The sequence below is a fragment of the Pseudoliparis swirei genome, chromosome 15 (assembly GCF_029220125.1).
Source record: "Pseudoliparis swirei isolate HS2019 ecotype Mariana Trench chromosome 15, NWPU_hadal_v1, whole genome shotgun sequence".
Taxonomy (NCBI): Eukaryota; Metazoa; Chordata; class Actinopteri; order Perciformes; family Liparidae; genus Pseudoliparis; species Pseudoliparis swirei.
The window spans coordinates 2,715,407-2,740,578 of record NC_079402.1 but is presented as its reverse complement, the minus strand read 5'-3'; the positions used below and the strand labels follow the sequence as shown (position 1 = coordinate 2,740,578).

The window sequence follows — 25,172 nt, the reverse complement described above, 5'->3', positions numbered from 1 at the left end:
CCATGGAGAAGGACTTTCTGATCGGCCCTCAAAGAGAAGATTCTGGAAACCGTCCGGGACGGCTCAGGAAGGGAAAGCAGGGTCTACCCCAGGCTGTTCTCAGCGTGGGGGGAGCTTGCTGACCCGGACAGGGACATCGTCGGACGGTGGAAAGAATACTTTGAGGAACTCCTAAATCCGCCAACATGTCCCTCTAGAGGGGCAGTGCCTGTAGACTTGGGGGTCGCACCAATATCCCTGGCAGAGGCTGCTAAGGTTGTTAAAAGCTCCTTGGTGGCAAGGCGCGGGGTGGATGAGATCCGCCTGAGATGCTGAAGGCGCTGGACATTGTTGGGCTGTCTTGGCTAACCGCCTTCAATGTCGCATGGGGTCAGGAACAGTGCCCTTGGACTGCAGACCGGTGGTGGTTCCCATTTTCAAAAGGGGACCGGAGAGTGCTCGAACTATCGTGGAATCACACTTCTCAGCCTCCTGGGAAAGTTTATGCCAGGGTACTGGAAAGGAGGCTCGACCGCTGGTCGAACCTCAGATTCAAGACCAGCAGTGCGGATTCCGTCCCGTCGTGGAACTGTGGACCAGCTCTTCACCTCGCAAGGGTCCTCGAGGGTCCTGGAGTTTGCCCAACCAGTCTTCATGTGTTTTGTGGACTTGGAGAAGGCTTAACCGGGTCCCTCGGAATTGTTGTGGGGGTGCTGGGGTATGGGGTTCCGGACCGTTGCTACGGGCTATCCGGTCTCTGCACGCCTGCAGTAGGAGCTGTGTTCGCATCCTCGGCAGTAAGTCAGACACGCCGGTGGGTGTTGGTCTCCGCCAGGGCTGCCTTTATCACCGGTCCTGTTTGTGATTTTCATGGACAGGATATCTAGGCGCAGCCTGGGGTGGAGCAGGTCAGGTTTGGGGGTCTTGGAATCGCCTCTTCTGTTTGCAGATGATGTGGTCCTGTTAGCATCCTCAGACCATGACCTCCGGCACTCACTGCGTTTGCTGCCGAGTGTGAAGCGGCAGGGATGAGAGTCAGCACCGCCAAATCTGAGGCCATGGTGCTCTGCGGAAACCGGTGGATTGCTCCTCCAGGTGGGACAGGTGCCTGCCCCAAGCGAAGGAGTTCAAGTATCTCGGGGTCATGTTCACGAGTGAGGGTAAGATGGGGCGGCAGATCGACAGGCGGATCGGTGCAGCTGCAGCAGTAAAACAGGCGCTGTACCGGTCCGTCTTGGTGAAGAGAGCTGAGCCGAAAGGCGAAGCTTTCAATTTACTGGTCGGTCTACGTTCCAATCCTCACCTATGGTCATGAACTTTGGGTAGTGACCGAAAGAACGAGGTCGCGAATACAAGCGGCCGAAATGAGTTTCCTCCGTAGGGTGGCCGGGCTCAGCCTTAGAGATAGGGTAAGGAGCTCGGACATCAGGAGGGAGCTTGGAGTCGAGCCGCTACTCCTTCGCATCGAAGGAGTCAGCTGAGGTGGTTCGGGCATCTGATTCGGATGCCTCCTGGACGCCTCCGTTAGAGGTTTTCCAGGCACGCCCTACTGGGAGGAGCCTGGGAAGACCCAGGACACGCTGGAGAGATTATATCTCCCGGCTGGCCTGGGAACGCCTCGGGATCCCCCAGATTGAGCTGGAAAGTGTCGCGGGCGAGAGGGAAGTCTGGGTCAACCTGCTGGGTCTGCTGCCCCCGCGACCCGACCCCGGAATAAGCGGATGAGAATGGATGGATGGATGGATGTTCCGTGAATCCTGTTTCCTGACTTTCTCTGCGTCTCGTTCTTTTCATATTCTGTTCACACCATGACCACTGTATCTTTATTGATTCAGCAAATATATGTGCTTTGATGTGTAATTTAATGTATTGAATTAATAACCATCACATTCATTGCATTTATAAACCTAACTCAAGCATCACAGAACCTTACAAAAACATGTTTTCCAAATAAACTGACATTAAAAAAGGCGGTTACATTATACATATGGTATACAAGTGTAATATATAGAAGCAAAACCATATTAAATATTGTAGAGCAGTAATGTACAGCACTATCTTAATGCATATTGTAAGTAAGTCTACAAAAAGACACTAATTATCTAATCCATCTGTGGATCTAGATAGCTATTTTATCTATCTATCTAAACCGCAGCTCCTCCATTCTGTGATCATGAAAGTGATTTCTTCCGCTGTCCGGGCACTTTGGCACCTTTTGACTAGTTGCGGCATCTGCTGGAAACTACTGGAAACTACTGGCAACGACTGCCACTGATCCAAGACGTCCCGACACGCTGGAGCTCAACGCTGGACATGGGTAAACGTCTGATCCGCAGTACGGATGCAGTGACAGCAGCCATGGACCAGCAGAACCACAAACTAGTGACGCCACAGGAATGGGAGCGACTGCAGAGACTGGAGTCTCTTCTAGAGCCCTGAAGGAAGACATCCATGAGAACGGGACTATTCTAACATTAAGTTGGACGGATTCAATTCAAACTATATTTGTGTACCTGTTTTAATAACTTAATGATCTCTCTCACCTCCTCCATCTTCCTCTGTGTGTGTTTCCACTGAAGGTATCTGGTATTCTGGGTGGGGAGGCCGATGTCTCCTGCTCTGTGGTTCTGCCTGCACTCTGCCACCTGCGTCATGGAATGGAAGTCACCGAAGATGACCCGCATATGTGGTGACATTTAAGACGGCATTCAAGAGAGACCGAGCCTCCCGCCAAGACAATACCAACAATGAATGGCTCAGAGAATGGCTCTCTATTGCACCAGCTGGATCCACGTGTTAAAGCCCTGAAGAGCCTCCCCAAGAGACCAGAGGAGTGGACCACACTTGAGAGATTGCTGCAGGAACAGTCACCCGGGGCCAGGAGGCCACGAGCTGCTGAAGATGGGCCACCAAGAAGAAACTCTTCTGGTAATGGGCTCAGGTTGTGACTCCGATGAAGAGGTGCAGCAGCCTCACAGAGCGTTGGTCTGGAGGACGGCCCCTGGAGTGGTGCTCATCTCATTCAGGAGCCCATGAGCAGTTGGCCTCACAGCTAGCAGATACCTCGCCACTCCTTCTTCCACGGTTCCATGTGAACGACGGTTCTCAGTCGCAGGACACATTGTGCAAAAGAAGCGGTCAGAGAATGTGAACAAGTGAGTTTGCCTCAGCAGCTGCTAGAGGAAGACTAGAGGCCTTCAGGCTGCATCATGGTGGAGTTCATGGTTGACTGTTGAAACGTTCTGTTTCGGATGAAGATACATTCATGTTCCATGTGGAAGAGAACTGCTACAGAACTGCTGAGTTGCATTTTTTATGAATAAAAAAAGAATGTAAAATGTATATATCCGTCTTTTGTCATAAATCTCTATGTTCTCACAAAATATACCGAGAATATCGGTAATATGTGATGAATCATGATTAATCCACAAAAACCTGTGATTAATCCGAGTAAAAATTGTAATCGTTTCACAGCCCTACTTTTCAGTGAAGTTGCGTTCAACTTGCGGAAAACTTGCGAGTGTGAAAGAGTGAATGGCGACTTATATTTAGAGCGTCATTCGTTTAAAAACATACCTGCAAACTCATGAGGGGTGAAAAAGGTGACAACGGGGGGGGGGGTGCATTGCACATCTGACCACAAATCTAAATTATGATAATAAACACTTTAAGAACAAAAGGTCCTCCGCTCTGACTCAGCCCTATAATGATAGTAATAACAAATATACATTGTCATTATATATAATATGGTTAAAGTCATTCATGAACCAACTTCCTTTTTTTTTGCCTGAACAGTCCTCATGGACTTTTCCCTGAATCTGTTCTGTCTCTACCTGTTTGTCACGATACTCATATTATAACTTCTATACATATTACATACCTGCCATAAATATCATGATACCCCATACCAGAATTCAATACACCATACAAACAATATGGTACCATAAATACGAGACTGGTATATTTATCTATAATAGTAATAAATAAAACATCTGTATGGTTTTACCAACTTTTTCAACACTTAACAAATGACAGTAATATGAGTATTAATACAGCCAGATATGAATGAAACTACATGGTTCCATCATAGCATTGATGATACACTATGAGGCCGTTAGTCTCTGACCAGATGATACACAGTTCATCAGGATGAGCAGCTGGAGAGTTACAGAACTTTACAGACTGAAACATTTCACTTCTGGCATCTTTTTATTTGTTAAGCCGAAGTCTCTAAAGCTGCGCCTCTTCTCTCGCTGTGAGCTGCGTGGCTGGTGTGCGCAGACAGCTCGACACGGAGCAGCGCGTGCGCTCTGATCGCTCTCTTAATGAAGTATCGATACTAAACATATGCTAAATCACATCGTGTTTAACGTACGGGTACTTTGTTAGCATCGCTACACCGTGCAGCGTGACAGCAGCAGATGTAGCGGGCTAACATTCAAGCTAACCTGAACCCCCAAACGTTGTGGACATCTGAACGCTGATTGGCCGAGACGCGACACGCCCCATCAAAGATGTTTTATTGCGAAGAGCACCACTTCACACTTTTCTCCGCGTCTCACTGCAATCTCAACGGCAGCGGGCCAGGTGACCCCAAAACAAAAACTCTTCGGATCTCCACGATTCACGTGGATGACCTATTTTGAGTTCAAAAAGGTGAATTTCAACGAAAGGTGACAAGTTTGCAGGTATGTAAAAAGCATATTAATTATTTAAAACTCTATTTAAAAGCATAACATGAACATAGGAATATAACACATTTCCTTTGACTTTTCCAAAACTTTGGGGATTTATTTCTTTGGGAACTTTTCCAGGTCTGGAAATAACCATTTACAAATTCCCTGACTTTTCCAGGTTTTCCATGACCGTAGAGCCTGAAATATAATGGAACTGACCTCGTGTCCTCGGGACGTTGGTGATCGTGGCCGTGACGGTTCTGCCACCAGACTGGCCGTCTGTGACGGTGGCGGTGAGGATGGATATGCCGAACTCAATGTCGTTGATGTTTCCTACGATGCTTCCTCGTGCGCTCTGGGGGCCGCCTGACAACAACACAACAGTTTTAGTCGCAACCCTAAATTCTGAACATTCGTATCAACAACAAATGTCTCACCTGGGCAGGCGTGAGCGTTACACCTGGAGAGCTGGGAGGAGTCTCCCGGACACGGCCGACCTCCGTTCCCACGAGGCGGACTGTGACACAGACGGGCGCGCGTCCTCTCGCCGCCGCCGCAGGAGGCGGAGCATCCTCCCCAGAGCTGCCACGAGGCCCAGCTCCCGTCCACTGCAAGAACACACACAAGTACACACATTCACAACTTTGCGTTTCTCATGTTTTTTTATTTATAACTTTGTGTTTCTTGTGTTTTTTATTTATAACTTTGTGTTTCTTGTGTTTTTTATTCATAACTTTGTGTTTCTTGTGTTTTTTATTTATAACTTTGTGTTTCTTGTGTTTTTTATTTATAACTTTGTGTTTCTTGTGTTTTTTGTTTGTAACTATGTGTTTTTGTGTTTTTTTGTTCACCCTCGAAAAAGAGATTTTTAATCTCAATGAGATTCACCTAAAGGTTTAGTAATTACAAATTAAAAAATCACCAAAGAACTGTTCTTTGCCTGCCAGTGTAGTACCAACACTCACCTGGACAGGTGTCGGTGCTGCACCTCTGTACCTGCGTGTCTGCTCCTGCACACGCTCCCCCCCCGTTGGCGGGGCTGGGGTCGTCACACGTCCGGTAGCGCCTCGTCTGACCCCCGTTGCACGTCCTGCTGCAGCCGCCCCAGCTGCTCCACGGGCTCCAGTGACCGTTGACTTGACGGCAAAGAAATTACAACGTCAAGGATGAAGAAAAAAAGGAAGCGAGATAATCAGAAAAAAGAGCAGGTGTGCGTCAAGATACAAGACATGTTCACATTGAGATGTAGAGAGTATACTGTGAAAGTAAAAGAGCAGGAAAAGCCAGGGTTTCCAGGACTTTTCCAGGACTTTTCCAGGACCGTACGAACCATGAAGAGCAAAAGTGAAAATGACTCACTGGGGCAGGGGTCAGCGTGACAGAAGTCGACGTGCAGGTCGCTGCCTTCACACTGCCTGCCGCCGTGCTGGGGGGCGGGGCCGGCGCAGAGGCGTGTGCTTTGGAACAAAGTTTGAACAACAGATGTGAAAAACTAATTGTTAACAGCAGATGTTATCAATACATGATTAATATACACTCTGCGAGGCTAGGAGCACTACACACTTGGCCTCAACACGTTGGGTTCCTGATCTTCCCTCACAAGCTGAGGGGCGATGGCGAGCAGCTGAGGAGGGACCGGCAGCAGAGTCTTCGCTGTGGGATCGAAAGAAAAACAACGAAACGACACGTAGTGAGAACGACGTTCAGGATGGTGGAACGTGAGGAGCAAAACTAAATAATAACCTTTTACTGAAGCTTTAGCCACAAGGGGCTCATCTGGCTGAGCAGGTCTCTCCTCTTCTTCTACCGTTTTCATCAGGTAGATGGCGTAGCCATTAGCCAATGTCATTTTCGAGGAGCCATCTGAATAATTTCCCCTTGTATTTACCAAACTGCAGGCCGTACTCCCCCATCGCCTCCTGTCGGTCGGACACATCTCCTCCCCGCTGAAGGAGCGCGGTGAGAGCATTGGTGCTCACGCGATGCTGGAGCTGAGCAGGAGACTTGTCCTGAAGCGAGGGGTCTGTTTTAATCCTCATGGCCTCATCGGAGGCCCGATGGGAACGACACCGCCTTCCTGCCTGGGAAGAAGTTGGTGGTCTTCTTCATCATCTCCTGTGCACAGCAAAACACAACGCAGCGCATAGACAGAGTCCCTCACGTTAACGGTGATGAGCATTTGTAATAACTAGGTAACAGCTTCATTTATTACACAGATATAGGCAGACAGACAAGAAAACTAAGTGTTTTCCACCTTATTATTCTATATTCTGCTTGTCATAGAACTTGAACCCATCTTAAACGTGGGGAACTGTAGTAATTACCCATTCAAACTAATATTATTCATAAAGACAAGTCAATGAGTTCCTGTTGATGCTGACCACGTTACACACACAACAATATACATTAAATACGTCCCATTAATTACGTTATACTGTGCTAGTTAGGTTGCTAACAACACACAGTGTTACAATGCTAACCAACACAAGTGAAGTAAACTATAGAAACAGTTGACCAACATATACAACTGAGAACCGTTCATTAAGTAACTTCATTGACAAAATGCGGCGTACTTACGTGTAACCGTTGGTCCGAAAAAGAGCCGCGAAAAGACGCTGCGCGAGGCTCAGGTGTGTGTGCTGCTGCGGGTCCTCTCTCACTCAGGGTTGCCAGGTCTGTGTGACAAAACCAGCCCAATGGCCAATAAAACCAGCCCAATATCAGAACTCAAAATATGCCCGTGCCAAACCATATACACTGCTTTTAAAGTCCAACAGCATTGCTATCATTGCCAAATGTATTGTAATATCGAACAAAAAATTCAACCCGCGGCAACACTTCAAAAGTAGCCCAATTCCGCGGGAAAACCGCGGACCTGGCAACACTTATGCAGTGTATCACACCGGCACGAGCTCATTAGCATAACCGTTTACCAGCACGTGCAGGGGATAACAGGCAAGGCCCGAGCCAGCAGCTAAAGCACATTTGTAGCTTAATGCTAGTGTAGCTTTTAATGAAACTGAAGCAGTGGTACAATACTGTAATCCTTTCTACAATTATTTTCTTTTTCTCAGACAAGTAACACGATGAAGCTAAACTGTGTTGATCTTGACGGGTGTCTGGAGGAGTTCACTCACCTCGAACAGGTAAGGTAGCTAACGGTAGCTATGCTAACGCCATGGTAGCTAATTAAGGACTTATCTATGCCATTTGGGTCACTTTTTCCCACTGTTTATAGTTTTTGCTTCTTCATATCTAAAAGTTTGAGAGAATGAGTTACATAACTAACTTTCTCCCTTTTAATACAGATAAGTAGGCTTAACCCGGTTTAAGGAGTAGCTACACTGTTAGCCTCCTAAATTGCAATAACTTCAATCATAAATTACCATAACCATAGTTGTTTTCTAATTTGCGGCATATTGCAGCTTCTAGTATTTATTTATTGTTTTATTTAAATTAGCGTTTGCTATTTTACCGAAACATTTAATGCAAAACCATATTCCAGGCATGAGAATCCCTCACCTTTCGGCGAAATTCGCCGTTTTGAAACCAAAATAGGTGACTGACGTGAATCGTGTAGATCCGAAGAGTTTTTGTTTTGGGGAAGGGGTCAATTGGCCGGCCGGCGTTTATGAGATTGGAGTGGGACACGGAGAAAATGTGGAGTGGTGCTTTTCGCAATAGAACATCTTTGATGGGCACGTGTCGCGTCTCGGCCAATCAGCGTCAAGATGTCTTCAGCGTTTGGTGGTTTAGGTTAGCTTGAATGTTAGCCCGCTATCTGCTGCTGTCACGCTGCACGGTGGAGCGATCCTAACAAAGTACCCGTACGTTAAGAGCGATGTGATTTAGCATATTTTTTGTATCGATACTTCATTAAAAGAGCGATCAGAGCGCACGCGCTGCTCCGTGTCGAGCTGTCTGCGCACACTACCCAGCGAGTGCCGTTAAGTGGCGGAATTTTCGGCTTTAAAAATAAAAATTAAAAAAGATGCCAGAAGTGAAATGTTTAAGTTCAGTCTGTAAAGTTCTGTTACTGTAACTCTCCAGCTGCTCATCCTGATGAACTCTGTATCATCTGGTCAGATACAGACTAACAGTCTCATAGTGATAATCAATGCTATGATGGCTCCATGTAGTTTCATTAATATCTTGTAGGCTAATACTAATAATAGGCCTACTGCCATTTGTTAAGTGTTGAAAAAGTTGGTAAAAAGTGAACCATACAGATATTTTATTTATTACTATTATAGATAAATATACCAGGATCGTATTTATGGTACTGTTTTATGGTATTGTATCAGTATCATGATATTTATGGCAGGTATGGCATAGATTAGAACATACGTGTCAAACTCATGGCCCGCGGGCCAAATGTGGCCCGCCACGTCATTTTATGTGACGGCATTCTTGTGTCCTTAAGATTCACTTGTTGGTTCATAATTGACTGTAAAAGGGAATATTACTAAATAGTTGTGTTGTGCATACTGTGATATTCTGAACACTCAGGTTCAAACTGCAACATCTTTTCATTAAATACATTTGAGAAGTTAAAAATATCCCTCGATTTAGGTCTCAGCTTGTCATTCAGGGGTGATAGTGCGTCCCAAAGCCAGACCAGTGGAGAACCACTGCCCAGACCAGTGGAGAACCACTACCCAGACCAGTGGAGAACCACCTGTCTCAACTGTGAAAAAGATTTTAACAAAGTTAATGTAATAATGTTTGTTTGATCTTTGATAAAGTAATGTGGGTTAAAATAAATATAATTAAATTAAATAGATGTATTGTATAATATTAAATACATTTGCATATATAGTTATACATTTATATAAGTACACCTAAATAAACAAACAAATGCAAAGACAGTTATTTAACAATATGTTCTGGAGTAGTTAGAATTATACCGTGTTAGTGACAACCGGCCCTTTGAGGGCAGCCATGAGGCGGATGTGGCCCTCGGTGAAAATGAGTTTGACACCCCTGGATTAGAAGATCGTGACAACCAGGTAGAGGCAGAACAGACTCGAGGAACAGACTCGAGGAACAGACTCGAGGAACAGACTCGTGGCTCAGCAGAGCACAAGACTTGAAGACTTGTTCACGCCAACAAAAAAAAGGAAGTTGGTTCATGAATGACTATATTATATACAATATTACTATTATTATAGGGCCCACTGACTTGGTGTCAGAATGGAGGAACTATAGATTATCATACAACGTCCAACATCGATGTTCGTGGAAGTCACCAGCACCCCCGCGCGCCTATCCTTCTCACCTTTTTCACCCCTGACCCGTTTTCATGCCTGATATTCTCTGTATTGAAATAACTAAGCTAACAGCTAAGTTAGGTTATATAACCTTACTACACTCATACCTCCTCAAGGGTTCTAATGTGGTATGAAGAAAAGTCTAAAGTGTTTAATATTACCTTTATTTACCTTTTTACTTTTCATGACAGAAAATTACAGCGGTAAATGGCAAAAACAACATGCTGGAGGTCATGCTGGAGGACGCCAACAGACTCATGAAGTTCTATCTGACCAAGGAGAAAAGTCTCATGGAGGGTGAGTGTTTTTAATCTTTAACCTTGAGTTTTATTTAACCTTTTTTTTTTACTGCAGGTTACATATTTTCCTGAGATGTGAAATCCCCTGTTGAGCTTTATTTGGTGTACGTCTCCCTCTGCTGGTGATGCTGCCCATCTACAGTCTCCAGTTTGTCATTTGTGAAAATATCCAGATGGGCTGATGACTTTGTATAAATGTAATTTCTACTACACTATTATGCAGTTAAATGTAAAAACCGATGAGAGGATGATTATACATTTACCGTGTCAGACTTTGTCTTCCTCCTAATTGTATGGAAAATACAGTGTTGTAAATGGAATCAAGCACGACATACATTTAATTGATTTATCGACCTTATTTGATTAATTGCGTTGCTGGAATCTAATCTGTTGGTTTGCATGCCACCTGGACAAGTTGCTAAATCTGTCCACCTACTTGTTGCAGAGAGAGACGTTCTTCTCGTCACCGTGAACAGACTGCAGCAGACTCTGCAGGAGCAGTGCAACCTCAGAAGTAAGTGCAAAAACACACTGTGTACACACACACACACACACAAGGCAGGGTTCGTACGGTCATGGAAAACCTGGAAAAGTCATGGAATTTTAAAATGGTCATTTACAGGCCTGGAAAAGTCATGGAACAAACTTAAATCATAAAAGTTTTGGAAAAGTCTTGGAAATGTGTTATAATCACATGTTCATTTACGCAGGGTTTGAAATAATTATGTTTTTTAAAGAAAGACGCTCAAAATATAAGCCGGCATACGCTCTCCATACGCAACATGTTCTAAATTTGTCATGTTTATACCGAGATTTCAGTTTGGTCATGGAAATTTGGTTAAAAGTCCTGGAAATCCATTGGTCAAAATGTGTAAGAACCCTGCAAGGTATATATTTATATTTATAATACCACTGGATACGTAAAATACTCAAATCAGTCTTTTTCAGGAAGAAATATCCTAATCCTAATAAAGCACTGAAGTAGCACAGGTTCAAGTTCAAGAATAATATGGAGGTCTACAACAAATATATGACTAGATGTAATAGTGTTGCTGTTATTTTGTCTTTTAATGTTGCATAGAGCAAAAGCAGCGATGAAGATGTCGTATTATAGTTATAATGGGGATCTAAATGTGACCCAGAGCACCACGACTATAGTTTACATGAAGTGGCATCTTAGATGGAATTCTTCGTACGGCTTTTCATTTTTTTTTTTTTTTACTGTTGACGTTGTAGTCGAGAACGAGAGACTGAAGAACGATGTGGTGGACGTGAAACGGCAGAACGAGAGAACAGCGAAGGTAAGAACTAATCGTTGAATACAGCAGTTAAGTTTAACTGACAGGTAAATATATTTCCACTTCTGCAGCTGGTCTGTGATTCATGTTCATGTATGTTGTGATGTTAGGGACATTTATTAATCTGTCGGCTCAACGCAAGATCTGAATTTCCAATTCCAATTTATAACACATAATAATAATACAGACTTACTCACCCTCCACTCCACTTGTGCACACATAATCGATATAATATTTAAAAAGTTTGGATTTACAAGTTGTATTCTTGTTTTTTAATATTTTCTTAATATTTTGTATTAATAGAAATGCTTTAAAAAAAGCACGCTTTCCTCGGACTGGAATACATTTTTGATGATTGAGTTTTTTAATGCTTTGTTTTTTATTATTGTGATGTGTGGAGAGATGTCTCACCAATTCTTGGTCATTTGCCAGGTGTGTGTACCTTTGTGTTTACACTAATGAGTTTGTTTTGTCTGCTTGATAAAAACTGTTTAATTTGACATCATATGGATCAGTTCCGTAAAATATGCACACGGTGCAATATTTTAAAGCTCATTTGTGCCTCTCAAACCTTTAAAATGAGGTCGCAACTCCAGATGTTTGTAGCTCGTAAGTCGTTTCAACCCAACGCGTGTGGTCATCAGGACGCGGCGGCCGAGCTGCGGCGCCTCGTCGGTGAGATGAGGGCAGAAGGAGACGGCCACCAGAGGGCGCTAGAGGCCGCGAGGCAGCAGGGCAGGAGAGAGGCGGAGGACGCCCGCAGGGAGGGGTTCCACCAGCGTAAGACAGGGACAGAATACTTAGACCATATATGTACAACATTAGCCCCAAATGAAGACATAGAGAGTGATCATAGATAATCATATCAGCCCACAGCATAAGAGAAGAGAAGCATATCATCGATCTCTCCGTCTGGTTGTTCCTGCTCCCTCACAGTGGAGGCTAAAGATGCAGAAGTGAAGGAGCTGCTGGAGAAGAGGGATCTGGAAGTGGAGGAGGTGAAGAAGAGGCTGAAGGACCAGCAGAGGGAGAGGCAGAGCGAGCTCCTCAAGTTACAGATGGAGGTACGTCAAAATGAGACTTGTTCTGATCCACCACGTACAATGAGAAAGTCCCAATATTTAACTTTTTATAAGTTCAAAGACTTGACTGACATAGGAATGGACTGTTTATTAATATCTGTTTATTTCCTTCACATTTAAAATGTGGAAGGTTGTGTTTTGATCGCCGTGTATTTATGTATTTGTATGCGTGTTATTCGCATAACTCAAAAAGTATTAAACCGAATCGCATGAAATTTGGTGGGATGATTGGTTATTATCCGGGGACCATTTGATTAGATTTTGGTATTGATCGGGTCAAAGGTCAAGGTCAAGCAAAGGTCAAAATCTACTTTTACCATAGCACGGTAAATTGTTATCCAATTGGGAACTAATGCCAACATGTTCATAATTCAATGCCCAATCTTGTGATACGCGAAGGTATGCGCTCTACCGAGTGGCCATTCTAGTTAATATCTGTAAACGACCTGTTGATGTTTACATGCAGTGGGTTGAGGTTCACGGTCTGGAGGTCGAGTGAGAAGCCGTCTCTCTGCTCAGGGGAACGGTGGACATCTGGTTCCAGGAGACGCTTCACATGAGTTCTGAGCTGTGTTTTTTGAAGTTCTTTTTTTTTAAACACGGCTCTGCTTCTGTCTTGAAAGGCCGGTTTCATTCGGCGCCTCCTTTCAGCTCTTTGGCGTTTCTGTTTTGTCAGTTTGGTGCGAAGCTCGCCCGAGTTCAGAGCGCGGCGCAGTGGAGCCGGCAGCAGCAGCAGCAGCACGACGGCTCACACCTGCTGCCCCAGAGTGTGTACAGGAGGGTGAGCGTCCCACACACACACACTACAGAGGCTCACAAGGTGCGTAACGCACACACGTGGTAACACACCTGTACCCCGTGTGCTCGGGCTCCTCTGCCAGACGCTTTGTGTTTGTCAGTTTGGATTCTCGGCCTGTTAAACTCCGCCGATGAGGACGAACCCGGACGTCTCATCTCGTTCCCAACGTCGGGATCCTTCCCAGCATGCACCACCGGAGTGGAGCGTGCACCCAAAACCTGGAGAACCCTCTTATCGGCCTCCGCTTCCCGCTGCGATCTTTCCTCCGTGTTGCACTTCGTGAACTGAAGAACCGTCTGACTGAAGCGGTGATGTCATCGAGACGCTGAATCATCCCAAAACACCAAACTAGAGAAATCATGAATTATAACAAACACAATCAACTCACAGACGAGTCTTTGATGAGCGAAACACAAGAACCACTGATACACACGTGTGTGTTAACTGTGTGTGTGTGTGTTAACTGTGTTTTAACTGTGTGTGTTTTAACTGTGTGTGTGTACTGTGTGTGTGTTTTAACTGTGTGTGTGTGTTTTAACTGTGTGTGTGTACTGTGTGTGTATTTTAACTGTGTGTGTATTTTAACTGTGTGTGTCCTCAGAAGCTGCAGTTCTTCCAGGAGGAGAAGAACAAGGAGCTTGTGGTTCTGCGTCAGAGGATCAAAGAGCTGGAAGAGAACCAGCGTGTCGGCGGCTTCGGTGACGGCCGCCTGAAGAAGAGGAAGATCTAACTTCCTCCCCCCCCCCCCCTCTGACTTTACAAAAGTGACTAAAGTTTACGGGAAATCGAGATCAGCATGGAAGCTAAACTGAGAGTTCCTCAGCGTTCCTCAGTTTATCTTCCATGCTGATGTCTAAACTTCTGTAAACGTGCTGCTGCTCGTCAGCTGGCAGCAGCTTCAGCGCCCGGCGGGCAGGTGACTGGCAGGTGACTGGCAGGTGACCGGCAGGTGACCGGCAGGTGACCGGCTGCAGGGACCGCATGTACCGGCACATCCCTGTCTACGGCTTTAATCCAATCAGACGCCTGCATGGGGGGGGGGGGGACACTTCTGGGTGAACGAGTCGCCGGGACGCCTTTAAGGAGAGTTATACCTGTTCATCTAAGAGCAAATAAATAGTTTGACTTATTTCCATGTACTTCAGATTCCTTGAAGTCAAACTTTTTACATGTTTACATTTTAAAGTCCCGAGCTGAACGCCTTCCTCACTGGTTCAACTCCATTTCTGCAGTCGTGTGTCTACATACACACGAGTTAGGATGTGCAGGACTTAAATAGATATTGGATATTGAAGTGTGTGTGTGTACAAACTTGAAAGTAAAAAAGCAAGAACGTAACATAGTTTTACATCATTGTGTTTTCAACAAAGCATAAACCAACTATTTTAAAGTAGAAGCCTTAAATCTGGAAATTGAGAGACTAATCGATCAGAATCTATTCCTCCTAAATTTGAATTTATTACTCAGATATGCCAAATAGTGCCGATAGTTTCTCTCGGCCTGTACTCTGAACATCCTTCAGTTTCATTACAAACAAGAAACATGAAGAAATGAACTTGGCTATAATGAGAATAATGAATTTCTGCAGCTGTGATAAGCTCCCCCCCCCCCCCCCCCTCTACCTGCTCCTCACAGCAGACTTGGCCTTCCTAAGCTCTTCATCTGCTACTCAGCCGGCGCTGAAGGGGCCAGGGAGCTAATCGCCATGGGAACATCGGGTAACTCCGTTGCGTAACGTCGTCTTCCCGAGAGCGGAGAAGAGATCACACGCACACACACACACGCGTGTGCGTCGCTGCGCCTGCAGAGCGTGCTGCTCATACGTGTGGATACACAATGTGCACGTTTAGCGCTTGCTGGATATTTTTTGGCCTCCGGTTTTTTTGGGTTGTTTTTTTTCCGCTGCCCTGAAGCGACATTCGGAACCGGAATCTGCGGATTGGCCTGCCCCGGATTAGAGGTCGTGACACCACCTTAATCCGTCATCAAAGAGGAGAGAGTGAGGAGAGGCGGAGGTGAGCATGTGAGGGGCGTGGCCACGCCGAGCGCCGGTTCTCTCGTCACCCTAGGCCCCGCTCACTCGCGTCTTTTTTGGCCATCTCCGTGACAGTCTCTCGTGTTTGACGATGACCTCGTTGCAGAGATGCCGGGGGGAGGCCGGCGGCGGACGCCGCGCAGCCTGAGCTACAGCCTGACGGACAGCTCGGAGGTGGAGCCGGACGACGAGCGGCCCGCCGCACCGCACGCCGACGTGCCAGGACGAGAACGCCATCAAGGACCTGATCATCGGCCGCCGGGTCGGGTTCTACAAGGTCCGCGGGGAGATCGGCTGCGGCACGTTCTCCCGGGTCAAGCTGGCGTTCCACGCGCTGACGAAAGGTAGAAGACACAGTTCAGAACCCGCGTTAAATAACTTTAAATAACTTTATTTACTGAAGGAGGCGTGCGCTGTGACTACGCACCGAACAATAAGGGTTCTTAAGGGGTTCTTTAAAGGCGTTGTGGTTCTACGAAGAACCATCACCTACTGAAGAACCATGTTTCCATTTGAGGCACCACTATAAGTTCTTTATAAAACCCTAAGGAAATGGTGCCTTCAAGAACCATGTTTTGAATGTTCTTTGAGACACCTTTATGGGTTCTTTGAAGGATTATTTAAGGAAATGGTTCTTTAGAGAACCCTGGTTTGAAAGGTTCTTTGTGGAACCATAAATGGTGCCTTAAAGAACCATGTTTTGAAGGTTCTTTGAGACACCTTTATGGGTTCTTTGAAGGATTATTTAAGGAAATGGTTCTTTAGAGAACCCTGGTTTGAAAGGTTCTTCGTGGAACCAGAAATGGTTCTTCTATGGCATCACTCTGAAGAACCATTTCCGGTTCCAGATGGCTCCTACATGGTTCTGCGTGGGAACAAACAACGAGTAGCGGAGGAAGATGGCCGTCGTATAAAAGAGATGAAATGTTCACATTTGAGATTCTGGAACCAGAGAAATGTTCAAGATTAATAATTCATTAAGTCTTTGAACAGATGTTTTCATGTTTGTCCACCAGTCGGTTTCTAGTCACATGACGTGTTACGGTTGTGCCCCCCCCCCAGACAAAGTGGCCCTGAAGGTTCTGGATAAGACCCGCCTGGACAGCCGGGCCCAGCGCCTGCTCTACCAGGAGGTGAGCAGCATGGAGCTCCTGCTGCGCCTGTACGAGGCGGTGGAGACGCCCCGCCCCTCTACCTGGTGCTGGAGGACGCCGGGGGCGGAGACCTCCACCAGCGGAAGCTGCCGGACAACAGCTGCAAGGTCACCTTCGCCCAGGTCCTGGCCGCCATCAAGTACATGGTCAGTGTCACTCCGTCGGCTACAGAGAGCAGCGACGTCGGGTTTAATCGAGACACGTCACATGATGTCGGTTATAAGAAATTATTCCTGACTTTGGATTTACTTACAAGTCTGATCAATATGTAAAAAGGTTCTAATCAATAGTAGTGATAGACTGTCGGTTTACATCTCCACACAGAAACACGGAGGAGCATCTAGAACCGAGTAGTTCTTCGGAGTGATGCCATAGAAGAACCATATCTGGTTCCTCAAAGAACCTTTCAAACCAGGGTTCTTTAAAGAACCTATAAAGGTGTCTCAAAGAATCTTCAAAACATGGTTCTTTAAGGCACCATATCTGGTGCCTCAAATCATTTATAATGTATTTGTTCCCCTGCAGCACAACATCAACGTGATCCACCGGGACCTGAAGGCGGAGAACGTTTTGTTCTCCGGCGCCGGCTGTGTCAAGGTGGCGGACTTCGGCTTCAGCACGCAGGTGTCTCACGGCGGCGAGGCGCTGGACACGTTCTGCGGCTCGCCGCCGTACGCCGCACCCGAGCTCTTCCGGGACGAGTGCTACCTGGGCGCCGCGGGGGTTCTGCTGTTCTTCATGCCGCAGCCCCGTCACCGGTGTCTACCGGGTCCTGCTGCACCGGGTCCAGAAGAGGCGGGGCTGCGACAGCCCCCCCCGTGATCCGGGGCGTGGTGATGGACCCCAAGAGGGAGGGGCTCCGGGCCTACAAGGGCCTCAGACACACCTCCAAATTATGCGTGCTGTCGTAAAAAAAAAACACGCGTCGGCAGTTTTTATAGAGACTTTTATTTTTTACAGCGATGACATTTGTAGATTTTTTTTTAATATACCTTTTATACTTTATCTTGTTCGCGGGGAGTTGACTATAGCCACTAACGAATACTTTAAACATGTTGTTATTGTCTCTCCAGTGCAACTTTTCACTTTTCTTGAATAGCATATACGGTTTATGTCAAAGTGCCTATAAGTAAAATATAATAAAGTTATACATTCAACTAAAGAGTGATTTTATTTTTTGTTCGGCATATTTTCAGGGTCATGGAGATATGTTCTGCTCATTTGGACTCCATCACGGAGATAAAGATGAACTAGTTCAGCGTCAAATATACCATTCAACGGAAAATATATAATAATAAATATTAATGCAAAGAATAAAAAGATGTTGATTGTTATTTTTAGCTGTTTCTAACTTTTATTCCCTTCAAGTGAAGCTAAACGTTAGCAGCTACAAGTCACTGCATCGTTGACTGTGAGCTAACCTCATTGGCTGTCCTCCTGGCAGCAGCCTCCCCCAGGTCCTAGTGCCTGTGTGGTTGTCGCTCCAGTGGGACGGAGAGGTTCCTCTGAGCGGCTTCCCGTTCACACCTGGGCCCACGCTAAGGAAAAAGGGCTGAATATTTCAAGGTGTGGTGGCCATCTTACCTGCATGGTTCACCATCGTCTTTGAAGGTGTTGGAACTATTCTATTAATAATATATATTTATATATATTATATTCTTATTAAAAGGGTTTGTGGGCACTGACAATTATTTGGTGGGGGCTGAAGACCTTAAAATCGGCCCAACGAGGCCCCTGGTTGGTAAACAAAGCCTCCTCACACACGATACTCTTCTTGTTTATGAAAACATAAATAAAGTGGAATAAAAACACCATAAAAGATGAGTCCCTGCAGCTTTATCGATTTCCTCCCTCACCGGGCCGAGCTCCACCCTCTCCTTTGTTTGCAGGACTTTCCCTGAAGCCACAGCAGCTGGCAGGACGCCAGATGACCCGGACCCCTCTAAACCGGCCCAAACCAGACAGACGGACCGAACCCCGGCTGGCCCCCTTTTGGCACACTGGAATAAACTCAGTAACCCGCCCCCGCCCCGCCTGGCCCCCAGCAGCAGGGACCCGGCAGATGGTGCGGCTTGGCCGCGGAGAGACATCTGCAGGCCGAACAATGAGCGCTCTGTGCGGACCGCTGGAGCTGGCCGGCCCGGAGCTCCGCTATTGTGCGCCGCGCTATACACATGCAGATGAGGGTCTGCGGGGGGCGTTAGATTGGCATGGAAGGTGCTAAAAGGCCTGTGTTGGTTCCATAACCCCCCCCCCCCCCCTTGACACCCCCCCTCACACTCAAGCAGAAGCTTTGCAATAGAAAGTGAAAACACGTGACACCGAGATATATATTTACTTTTTGTTTTATTGAGCATTTCAAACCATTTCTACAGTGACACAGATATAAAGATTTATAATTAATAATTCAAACATTGATCCAACAGCATCAGGTCCAACATGTTTCATTCTGTTGACATTTGTTTTCACCGCAGGTGAATGTTTACAAGACACTCCAACACATTCTCATCATTTACTTTATTTATCTATTTTCCAAAGTGAAACTTTTAGAGAATAAACTTTGTTTTCAATTATTTAAGTATTTTTTTATAGAATATTATTTTGTCAATTTCTAAAGTGAAACCTTTAGAGAATTAAGACACTTCTGGAAAGTGGGAAACATTTCCGCCGATGGCGACGTGTCGTCGTGTCGCTCAGCGAAGAGGACGCCGGGAGGAAAGTCTTCTTCCTGCCCGGCGCCTCCTCCTCAGCACCGCTTCTTCTCCTGCTGCGCGTGCTTCAACGTGCGGCGCATGCGCTCTGCGGGGACCGCAGGACGCACGGCTCGCATCTCCTCCCTCTCCAAACCTCATCCGCACAAAGAATGAGGGCCGATGTGTCGCTCTCGTGGCATACCTGACCTCATTCACAGAAAGAATGAGAGTCATCTTGGCATGGACGGGACGAGAGGCGACGGCTCGCGGGCCGGATGTGGGCCCCTCCGGGGGCCCGGCGCCGTGCTGCCGGGGCGGGAATCCTCCTCAGGAGGATCCATGAGCAGAAACGGGCTCTTCCTCTTCATCGAGGACGAGTGTTTCCAAAACAACAAGAAGCTTTGCAGCATCTCGAGTGCACGAGAGGAGCTGAGGGCCCCGCTCAGCGCTCGGGGAGGAGGATCTCAGGAACCCAGTCGTTCAGACTGCGGCTCTCCTCGCAGAACAGGTGCAGCTTCTGCAGAGCCGGGTCCTCCCAAGACCCGTCAGCCGGGTTCTGTTCACACAGGAGGAGAGAGGGAGAGGCGTGAGACACGGCTTGACAACCAAACAGAAAGAAAAGAAGACGTCACATACACTTGTGACGTCATGCGTCCCCCTCTCTCCCCTCGCTCCGGGAGCTCCACGTACCGTAATGAGGACGCAGTGGGCGTCTTCCAGCGGCGCCGCCTTGGCGCCCACGATCTCGGCCAGACGCTGCATGTCGCTCACTCTCGCGATGCTGATGTCGTTGTCGAAGCAGAAGGACTGGATGAGCGTGAAGTGGATCTGCAGCGCGATGTCGCACTGGAACTCCTCGTCCATGGCCAGGACGCAGAAGGACACGCTGTCCGGGTCCCTGAGGGGCGAGGAAGAGGAACAAGATCGTGAGATTTCATCCAATACATGATCAACACATCTGGTGATCGATAAACACGCAGCGGGCTATACATCCAAACATCTTCAGGAGGTTTGATACTTACAGGTTCATAACTTTTGCGCACTCGTAGACGCCGACGGTGATGTTGTCCTGAGCCGACACCAGGACCTCCTCCAGGGCTTTGCCGGTGCACTGAGCGCGCTCGGCGGGTTTCTGGATCAGAACTTCCTCAAAAGTCATGATGAAGATGAAGAGGTTGAAGATATTCCGCAAAAAGAGAGAGCGAGAGGGGAGAGTTGCTTTAAATTCAGAGAGAGTTAATCCCGAGCAGAGAGAGGAGTGCGGTGCGGCCCGCAGCCTCCCGGCTTTATACCCCGCAGCTCGTGAGGCGCAGTGAAAGCGCCGCGCCCTGATTGGCTGACGCTGAATGGGGTGTGTTGGTATGATAATGCCCCTTTTGTCACGCTCCGCGCGGCTCGTGGCAGATTGATGGGGGTCATCGAGCCGCGCACGCGCCCCCCCCCTCTCCCCCCTCCTCTCCTCCTCATGAGGGCTGCAGCCTGAAACTAAAAATAGCTTCATTAAAATAATAAAAGTTTGCAGCACTTTCTTTTTTTGGGGGTGTTGTTGGTGCAAATAAGAGTCAAATAAAAACCAGCAGCATGTGATTCCTGTTCGAGATGACGCTGAACATCATTTATCTGTTTAAAAGCATTCACCAAAAGATTTATATATATATATATATAAATATAAATATATATATATATATAAAGTGCTGAGTCATGAAACGTAAACACGCATCATAGACCGTGTTCACGTCTCCTTTCAAAACATTAAACATGAACCATGAAAAACACTTTAAAAACTCAAACCTTAAACTGTCAGGACAGGTTTTTGCATTAAAAAAAAGTGTTTGGGTGATATTTGCAGAAGCAACATGGAGAAAGTGTGACCCCCCCCCCCCCACGCCCCCCTCCAGCAGAGAGAAAGGGCAGGTGGATGATGCCATCTGTGGACTAGAGGGCTGCCCATAAAAAACGGCCCCATTGTGCGCACAGAAGCCCCTCTATCTATTATCTCGCCCCCTCCCCCCTTTCTCTCTCCATACAAATGCAAATGTGCAGCGCGTGCCAGAACGATGTGCGTGCTGCGCAATCTGCGCGCTGCTGACCACGCGCAGGCCGTCAGCTGTCCACAAAATCCCTGCTCGGTTTAAAAAAATTGTATTTACTCTAGGGATTCCTGCGGCCACGCGCGCCCTGAACTTATTGCGCGTTCAGTTTAAAGCACTTTTGTTATTTGGGGCGTATAAACCAGGTCTGACCACTCTGTGCACTCAGAACGGAACAAGTTGTACTAATATAATTTTTTACATTGATTATTTATTGTAAATATCCCCCACAATGCCCTATATAAACTTGTTTTTGACAACCTTCTGTTCATTTCGTGTTTTACGCACGGCTCTAACTCGTGTTTTACCCACGGCTCTAACTCCTCTGCAGGATGCAGCTCTCCAATCAGCTCGTGCTTTTTCTTTTTTAGGGGTCCTTTTGCTTTTTTAAATGATTATGCATGCAACAAAAAAGCTGCATAGTAATTTAATTTAAGAAGCATCAAGTCAGGCCTGCTGCCACCGCTGCGTAAAGAGGAGGAGGGGTGGGGGGGGGGGGGCTGTGCAGGGAGACACAGGTTGGCGGTGATTGATTCAGCGCTATTGTTCTGCGGGAGGCAGAGCGGCAGATGGAGAATTGTCGCTATGGAGGGACCCTCCCCCCCTCCCCCCTCCCTCTCCTAAACCCGAGGTCAACCCCGTCCCCGGGGGTGCGCCGTTCTTTTGTCCACACAAGTCTCCACATTCTCTGTTGTCTGAGTTTTGATTACATTTGAATGCCGAAAAAACGAAAGAAAGAGAGAGTCGAGAGTTTACGTGGTGTAAAAGTTCCACTATGAATATTCGTGTTATCTCCAAAACATGACGTGGAGATCTCTTTTCTTCCAGGTGGAGCTGTAAACACGAGAATGCATCAACGTGTGTTTTGTCAATCAACCCAAAATAAGTGTTACGACTGCAGCCACAACACGGGCTGTTTATTCATCTCTCCTTCCAGTCCGCCATCAACATGGCGGTGCTCACATTTACATGCGGGCCGTGAACCGGCTCCGCTGTGTCCGCCGAGACTCTCAGATAGTTTTAGAGGAAGGGTCGACGCGCATGTCCACGGGGCATGGGGCGCGTGCAAATCGATACCGACCTATTGTTGCTCGAGCACATCTGCCAGACGGGAGGGAGCCCCCCCCCGGCAGCGCGCAACAGGTGTTGGTGGTCTAAGCTCCTTTTCTGGGGACCTGAGGGCGACTTAAAGCTGCAGGAGGAGATGTTCAGGCTGCACATATAGACCACGTGGTTATCAGGGACAGAGGAGAAAAGTTGAGTCGATGCATGGCAGAAATATTTTTAAAATTGTTTTCTTCCATTTATTAGATACGTGCTCAACCAGCACGACTTAGTGAGTGTTATAAGTTTAATATCATATATTTAGAGCGGATACAAACCGTCCATCACGCCCAGCAGGTGCTGTCTGACTTCCTTTTGTCCACTCCCCCCCCCCCCTCCCCCGGGGGACAGATGGTATCTCTCTGGTTTCTATGGAGAGCGACGCAGACACACAGATGAAGCGCGCAGGCATCTCCAGATGCCACGCGCCTCCATTGAGCCCTGCGCGCGCGGCTTCATGCATGCAAAGCAGCGGCGCGTGCCACTGCCCGACAACAAACATCGATAAACAACAATAACAACACTAGTGCATTGCATTGATACTGGCAGTGATAATCATGTCTGACATCCAATGCAATATATATTAAAGTTGCATTATGACCCTGAACACAACCAAACTGTTATCAACGGGCCCAAACTTTCATAATGTTATTTTTATGCTTTTATAATCTGGAGAAAAATTCTCTGCACACACACACACACACACACACACACACACACACACACACACACACACACACACACACACACACACACACACACACACAGAACACACACTCACACACACAGAACACACACACACACACATGGTTTTTACCAAAGTTTCCAAACTTCTAGGCAACCATGTTGTGTATGCATGTAGTTATATACATTATGAATGTGTTTTTATAGTTTATGCACGATGGAAACATTCAGAGACAAAATGTCACACATTTAACTTTAAAGATGAGGGAAGAAAAGGCAGAAAACAATTAATGTGACATCCAGACTTTTATTGTGGAGGTTTTACAGAAAAAAGACACAATGCATTTGACAAAGACAAATAAATACATATAGGGTTAGGGTTAGGGTTATTATATATTTATATGTATATATATTTATATATATATACATATATATACATATATTAATATTAATAAAAATATATTAATATAGTTATATATAAATATATATTTTAAAAATATATATATATATATTTATATATTATATATTTATATGTATATATATGCATATATATTTATATATACATATATATATATATAAATATAAATATATAAATATATAAATATAAATATATACATATAGTTATATAGTTATATATATATCTCGTCATTAATACAACGCGAAACCCTCAGAATGTGTTACATTTTGTGCTTCAGGGCCATTTCTGTGTATTTTCAAGCGTTGCGGTCACCTTTGAAGATGTATTTCCATTCCAGTCGCTCGTCTTTTATCCAGGAACACACCAAACAGCAGACTCGTCACACTGAACATCAAATCTGCAGAAATATTGGAAATTAATGGAAAATCAATGGCCGTCTGGAAAATGCCCCAAACATGACATTAAAAACCATCCACATGCCATCGTTTGCTCAACAATCAGCTGTGGTGTGTAAAGTGTGTCGGAGATCCTCCTGGATCCTTGACGGGGATCTTTGGTTTCTTGTAGTTCTTCCAGAACTTCAAGCACCGTCTGTTCTCCCTGTGTGGCTCCATTATTCCTGTGAAGGTCACAGAGTTTCTACATCAGATCCTTTCAGCTGAAACTTCCCCCGACTTTCTACTAAGACCTTTTCTATAGGCACACGTCCCTGAGGGTGGGGCGGGGTGGGGGGGGGGGTCATTGTGCCCCCAAAACGGCCAATCGGAGAGGCAGCGCGTGCCGGGGTCTGAGGTATATAAATGCTGGCAGCAGTGTTGGAGGAACCACAAACCCTCTCCTCCAGACCTCCAGACCACATCCACAGAACCCACAGCCTCCAGCATGCAGTCCACCGGGAAGTCCCTGAAGGCAGCGCTGCAGCTCGCCCGGAGCGAGGAGCGCCTCACCGCCGGCGTCTACGAGAGTGCCAAGATCATGACCGAGTGAGTACACCACCGAGATGTGGCCGAGCATCTGGAACCGAAAAGGGTTCTTCAGAGAGATGCCACAGAAGAACCTTTTCTGGTTCCACAAAGAACCTTTCAATCCAGGTTTCTGTAAAGAACCATTTCCTTGAAGAGTTTTTCAAAGAACCCTTAAAGGTGTCTCCAAGAACCTTTAAAACATGGTTCTTTAAGGCACCATTTCTGGTCACACAAGGAACCTTTCAAACCAGGGTTCTTTAAAGAACCATTTCCCAAAAGAGATCTTCAAATGACCAGAAATGGTGCCTCAAACGAAAAAATGGTTCTTCAGTCGAACCACACAGCCTTTTAAAGAAGCGTTATTGTTCTGCGTGTGATGGCCGTGCTAACGTGTGACCTTTCCCCGCGACCTTCCCTCGCCCCTCAGGGACCCGGACAGCGTGTCCTTCTGCGTCCTGGCCATGGACGAGGAGTTCCAGTGCGACATCGCGCTGCAGATCCACTTCACGCTCATCCAGTCCTTCTGCTTCGACAACGACATCAGCATCGCGAGAGTGAGCGACATGCAGCGTCTGGCCCAGATCGTGGGCGCCAAGGCGGCGCCGCTGGAAGACGCCCACTGCGTC

General features: G+C 46.5%; 4 protein-coding genes and 1 pseudogene across 6 annotated transcripts in view; 3 read left to right on the top strand and 2 right to left on the bottom strand.

Annotated features, from left to right (window-relative positions):
* Positions 1-6,694, bottom strand: part of LOC130205642 (amyloid-beta A4 precursor protein-binding family A member 1-like) — a 19,772-nt gene extending 13,078 nt beyond the window's left edge. The window contains exons 1-6 of the mRNA XM_056433131.1: positions 6,544-6,694; positions 6,256-6,308; positions 6,015-6,081; positions 5,621-5,791; positions 5,093-5,263; positions 4,875-5,021 (exon numbers count right to left, since the gene is read on the bottom strand). Of these exons, the coding sequence (XP_056289106.1) occupies positions 4,875-5,021; positions 5,093-5,263; positions 5,621-5,791; positions 6,015-6,081; positions 6,256-6,308; positions 6,544-6,694 (760 nt within the window). The remainder of the gene's footprint in view (positions 1-4,874; positions 5,022-5,092; positions 5,264-5,620; positions 5,792-6,014; positions 6,082-6,255; positions 6,309-6,543) is intronic.
* Positions 6,695-7,641: 947 nt separating this feature from the next.
* LOC130205214 (coiled-coil domain-containing protein 152-like) lies at positions 7,642-15,699 on the top strand. Of its 2 annotated transcripts, XM_056432428.1 has the most exons (9): positions 7,642-7,801; positions 10,117-10,222; positions 10,670-10,738; positions 11,461-11,525; positions 12,167-12,302; positions 12,459-12,586; positions 13,281-13,385; positions 14,005-15,418; positions 15,545-15,699. In XM_056432428.1, exons 1-8 carry the CDS (start codon positions 7,742-7,744, stop codon positions 14,131-14,133), a joined length of 798 nt encoding a protein of 265 aa, XP_056288403.1. In that variant the 5' UTR covers positions 7,642-7,741; the 3' UTR covers positions 14,134-15,418; positions 15,545-15,699. The 2 variants fall into 2 exon arrangements, with proteins under 2 accessions (XP_056288403.1, XP_056288404.1); XM_056432429.1 differs by lacking the exons at positions 14,005-15,418; positions 15,545-15,699 and adding an exon at positions 13,486-13,893.
* Positions 15,109-17,748, top strand: LOC130205641 (serine/threonine-protein kinase NIM1-like; annotated as a pseudogene).
* Positions 17,749-18,919: 1,171 nt separating this feature from the next.
* On the bottom strand, positions 18,920-20,509 carry gadd45gb.1 (growth arrest and DNA-damage-inducible, gamma b, tandem duplicate 1). 2 transcript variants are annotated; one of them, XM_056432619.1, is made up of 3 exons: positions 20,308-20,509; positions 19,976-20,183; positions 18,920-19,841 (listed from the first exon to the last, which is right to left on the bottom strand). In XM_056432619.1, the coding sequence occupies exons 1-3, from the start codon at positions 20,442-20,444 to the stop codon at positions 19,728-19,730; spliced, it is 459 nt and encodes a 152-aa protein (XP_056288594.1). In that variant the 5' UTR covers positions 20,445-20,509; the 3' UTR covers positions 18,920-19,727. The 2 variants fall into 2 exon arrangements, with proteins under 2 accessions (XP_056288594.1, XP_056288593.1); XM_056432618.1 differs by having other exon boundaries at positions 18,920-20,183.
* A 3,954-nt stretch (positions 20,510-24,463) lies between these two features.
* Positions 24,464-25,172, top strand: part of LOC130205428 (growth arrest and DNA damage-inducible protein GADD45 gamma-like) — a 1,551-nt gene continuing 842 nt past the window's right edge. The window contains exons 1-2 of the mRNA XM_056432798.1: positions 24,464-24,564; positions 24,974-25,172. The exon at positions 24,974-25,172 is cut by the window's right edge and continues 9 nt beyond it. Of these exons, the coding sequence (XP_056288773.1) occupies positions 24,464-24,564; positions 24,974-25,172 (300 nt within the window). The remainder of the gene's footprint in view (positions 24,565-24,973) is intronic.

Coding starts and splice junctions, on each gene's coding strand:
- gadd45gb.1 (XM_056432618.1), bottom strand. CDS start 20,444: ATGACTTTTGAGGAAGTTCTGATCCAGAAACCCGCCGAGCGCGCTCAG. Junction 20,184..20,307: donor TGCGCAAAAGTTATGAACCT/GTAAGTATCAAA, acceptor CTCGCCCCTCAG/GGACCCGGACAGCGTGTCCT.
- LOC130205214 (XM_056432428.1), top strand. CDS start 7,742: ATGAAGCTAAACTGTGTTGATCTTGACGGGTGTCTGGAGGAGTTCACT. Junction 11,526..12,166: donor AGAACGAGAGAACAGCGAAG/GTAAGAACTAAT, acceptor TGTGGTCATCAG/GACGCGGCGGCCGAGCTGCG. Junction 13,386..14,004: donor CCCAGAGTGTGTACAGGAGG/GTGAGCGTCCCA, acceptor GTGTGTCCTCAG/AAGCTGCAGTTCTTCCAGGA.